Below are 4,752 nucleotides of genomic sequence, written 5' to 3'. Positions count from 1 at the left end.
AACAAGAAAAAATCTCAAGTCAAAATAAATCTCAGTTTAAACTAAAACTCTGTGCACATTTAACAATAAGTTAGTAACATAATTTATTCCTATTTAGTAGTTAAAAACTAAAGCTAATGAGAATTAGCAGCAATAATCAGAAAATCTTAAGCAAACAAAGTTTACAATAACTACAAATTTAATCATCAGACTTAATTAAATAAACAGACATTAGTATTGATAAATACAATCTAATTATAAATTAAAAATTACAAAACGTTTTTAAAAACAATGCATGCCTATCCATAACTAAAGAAAAAAATTAGATGTAGATAAAGAATATGTAACAAATTCTAAATAAAATAAGACATTATTATAAACATGAAACAGGAGTTAAAAATATTGACGCTTAAATTTTTATATATCAAAATTAAAGATAACTTGACCATTTTGAAACTTTTTTTATAGCATTTAATGCACTTAACTCGTAAAACCTACTGATACCCCGTATAAAGAAAACTACATAAATTAGGAATAAGTCTCTTAAAAGCGCTAAATAATTTTATTTATGTCAATAAACAACTAAAAATCTTGCCGTCTTAAATTAACATAGGAAATGCCATTTAAATGGATCGTTCAACAGAATGTTTGGAACGGAGATTGGAAGGACGCGTCGTTTGACGTCATGAAATACGTCATCACTGTCCCTGTCTATTGTGGCCTATTAAATTTGAAGTAGAAAATTGTTTGATATTCTTTCTTATAGTAGCGAAAACAAAATGGTATCTCTTTTTTTTATTTTAGAGAAGGAATGTCCAAAGCACATCGGAAAAATATTTGCAAATAAACAGAAAAAAATATGTATCTTTTTATTAGAGATAAAACCTAATGCCTGCGTAATCGTTTTACTAAATTTAATGATATAACACGAAAGGCCTATTTAAACTTTTCATTCCATAGTTTTATGAATCATACATCTTCAAATCAGTTTTCCAATGTTCTGGGTCGTTTTTTCAAGTTTTGAAGTATTTTCCTTAAGAAAATTTTGCATTTTGCATCATTTAATTTTTCACAACAAGTTTTTTTGGCAAACATTTTTATGAAAAAATTTTAGCTTTTAATAAAAATTCATCAAATTAAATAAAAAGCGTTCATATTTTTTTTAAATTCTTAATCGGACTTAGAAAACCATTCTATCATCAAATTAGAAAAAAAAATATTTACAAGTAAATTTTTTGTTATAAAAATCATAACACTTACCTGATTTTTAAATCCGGAGAATTCCAAAATAATATGCTCTTCTCTTGAAAACTTTATTCTCAAATTATATATGCATAGATTATCCCTTCAATACTTTAAGATGACATACCACCCAATAAAATTTTATAATTGCAAGATCTCGATACGAATTTCAATATGCAACTTATAAACAGAATAGCTGAATTCTAGTTGAAATTTATCATACAAAATTAAAAAATACTTACCAAGAAAACAATAAAAATTTATTAAATTTTAAACGAAAAAATAATCAATACAAATCGATACTAATTCAAGTAATTCGGGTGATAATAAATTTGGATTCGCATATTGAAGATTTATTCTCCGTGAGACATTACTCGAAATTATCAACTGACTCAACAACCATTTTTTAAGTTTACTTAAAAATTCAAAATAAAACATTCCAAATTGAAATCATGTCCTCATGAGCTGCTGGTGTCAGAAAGAGTCACTACATGGAGGGTGCCATGCGCCATGAAGGGATCGAGGTCTTAAAAGGGTTAAATATTGCATGCAAGGAAAATTATAAATCGAACAAATGTTAAAATTCCTTTTTTTTTTCAACAACGTTTCCGTAACACAGCTTATACATTTTAGCATTTATTATTTATCAATCACTTTCATACTTTTATTATGTAGTATATCCGGATGTATCACGTGTTGTAATCAATATGATATATTGTATTATAGATCATTTCATTTTATCAAAAAGACCTCCATTTTTCAAAACATTGGTGCAATTTATTAAACAATGTGCATTGGAATGCTTGATTCATAGAAAATAATGACTTTTTGAAAAACAATTTCATTAAATACTAATGAACATAGGAAAGATTTTACGTCGAATGTTCAATAATGTCATTTCTTTTTTGCAGTGAATTTCACGACAAAATGTTTCGGTGATTTGGGATGTTTCTATACCGGTCCTCCTTGGTACCATCCTCTGTACAGACCAGTAAGTGTACCGCCACAAGAACTGCACACAAAGTTTTTGTTGCATACTCGTTCCAATAAACAGACGCCCTATGATCTGAAACCAACAGCAGAATCACTGTCAAAGTCTCCTTACAAAGATAATTCAACAGTAAAAGTACTCGTTCATGGGTATACAGGTCATCCAAAATCACTTACAGTAAGGAAACTTTAAACATTTTATTATCTTTACAGATTTTTACAATATTATTTACTTGCTAATTTAACAATTTTATAAAATTTGTAGGTTTTTAACTTTTCTTTCTTTTAGAGGTATTTGATGAATACAACCAACTAGATGTATGTAGTATTGAAAACGGGGTACAATGCAATATAATATCGTGCTAACTTGATACAATCTAAATGAGTTAGAAAGCTTCGCGATTCTAAAGTTAAATAAATGCATCTTGAAGTTATTTTACACCACATTCTTGTTCATTTTGAAAGAAAACGGAGTTCCATTTTATTCTTTATTATGCTCCTTATAACTAAAATTGTATAAATAAAATTCACAAGGTCACATTTTCTACCTTCGTCGCCCTGGCAACGATGTGACAGACACCAATGCTACTCTTTTTATTTACATAGCATCTCTGGAGGTACAGGATCATCCATCTGATCTGTCACCAGTAGCCAATTGTGCAGATCTTGTGTGATGTTAATTAGTAAAACGACCAACCATGTACAGTGCGCCAATAAAAAACTAACCATCCAGAACAACTTTTGATATAATGTTCGGATCTTCACATTCTAGGACTCATTCTTAACACTAGATTGCCCAAGGAAATCATTTTAACTGCTTTTTCATTTGCAGAAAATGTACAAATAATAATGCATAATTTTTTTTCCAAGTGAAGTACATTTTGTTGTTGTTAATATTTACTAATACTTTGTTGTTTAACTATAAATAATATAAAAAATATTGAAAATTGACAAATTTTTTTACTCTCTAGTTATTTTTTCACAATGCAGTCATTTTGACTGCTTTTGGGGAATATAGGTATTTACTAAGTTTCAGTCTTTCTATGTGTTAATGATTCAAGGGTGTGACCACAAATATACTAATTAGCCAGTGCACACGATATTTTAAATTATGAAATTAGACATAAAAAGCACTTTCTTTGAATAAACATACCTTTTTTTCAACCGATGTTGATTTCTGACTCCCAAATTATAGGAGGTAACCGCAATGTCGAAAATATGGTCCACATAGTTTACTTAGGGGAGTGAGTGGTCTAAAGTTTGAACCCCTTAAATGCTTATTTTGCTTTTTTCGTATTTTGCCATATCACGAGAACTTTTTTAGTGAAATTTAAAAGAAATTCACACAATTATATAATTCGTTTATCCAAAGATAATTCATGCAAAAAATACATATCAGTAAATATTTAAATTTGTTTATTGTTTTATTAAACAAGAGTGGGAAATGTTTAAATTGTAAGGTATACAATTTCAGGTATGGTAAGGTAAATTGTAAAGCAATTTTTACATCGTACTTTAAAATGACTTAAAAATTCGTATACCTGAGAATTCAGAAAAATTTTGACTTTTATTTAATAAAATGATAGAAAATAATAAATATTTACCGAAATTAATTTTATAATTACGTGAAAAATGTTAACCAAAACAAATGAATTCCATAATTGAATCGCGTAACCTTAAAACGGTTATTCCATATGCAATCTTGTCGAAAATTTTATACATTTTAAGCCTAATCGTGAAACCAGCTGCTTTTGAGACTGTAAAGCCAATGTTAATTAGCTATTTTTTTCAATAGTTAGTAAAGCTAATTTATAATATCGTCGTTTGAAACAATTAAATAATATCTAAAAGAAAGTATGAAGCATAATATACGCCAAAAATTTGTTTAATCTACGAATATTTAAAAATCAATTTATGATGTTTTTATAAAAAAAAAAATTCCTTAAGCATATTCTTATTCTCTTCAACTTTTAAAACTTTTTCGAAACTTTCAACAGTAAGGAAAAATAAAGGGGTTTTTTCGTGAGGAATTCGTTTATTTTAATGGAATAAAGGAGCCAGTATTGACTGTATTTGTACAGTCCTGTATACCTTTTAAAACGCGGCAAAATTTATTGGTAGCAGTGGCGTACGCAAGGGAGGGGTTTAAACACCCCCCTTGAGCTTAGACAAAATGGCAAAAATAAAAATTTTAGTAGAAATTAGGCGAGCTATTATTTATCTAAGGCTATATATTTTTATCTGCCTTATGCCTACTTTTTTTTTCTCACGGTATTTCTCAGAATACTGAAAAAACATTTACTATAATAGGGTTGTACTTTTGAAACCAGATTCAAGTGATACTGTTACGGACTGGTTCCTTTCTGTTCTACCAGTATAGTTTTCAAGACTGGCTGTCATTCACGAGGTCTTTACGCGATGATTCTGGAATCCTAGACGTTCTGTCGTCTTTGAGACAATTCGAGAATTTTGGAGATGCGGTGAAAAATTATATAAAAGGGGGAACGGAGTACAGTGGAGTTAGTTAGTCAGACTAAGAGT

General features: G+C 28.7%; 1 protein-coding gene across 2 annotated transcripts in view; it reads left to right on the top strand.

Moving 5' to 3' along the window:
- LOC107437756 (pancreatic lipase-related protein 2-like) overlaps positions 1-4,752 on the top strand; it is a 34,846-nt gene that overhangs the window by 4,960 nt on the left and 25,134 nt on the right. For both annotated transcript variants that reach the window (XM_043047797.2, XM_043047796.2), the window contains exon 2: positions 2,133-2,389. In XM_043047797.2, the coding sequence (XP_042903731.1) occupies positions 2,133-2,389 (257 nt within the window). The remainder of the gene's footprint in view (positions 1-2,132; positions 2,390-4,752) is intronic.

This window comes from Parasteatoda tepidariorum, chromosome 10 (genome assembly GCF_043381705.1).
Source record: "Parasteatoda tepidariorum isolate YZ-2023 chromosome 10, CAS_Ptep_4.0, whole genome shotgun sequence".
In the NCBI taxonomy this organism is placed as follows: Eukaryota; Metazoa; Arthropoda; class Arachnida; order Araneae; family Theridiidae; genus Parasteatoda; species Parasteatoda tepidariorum.
The sequence above is the reverse complement of the archived record's forward strand: the minus strand, read 5'-3'. Positions and strand labels throughout refer to the sequence as shown.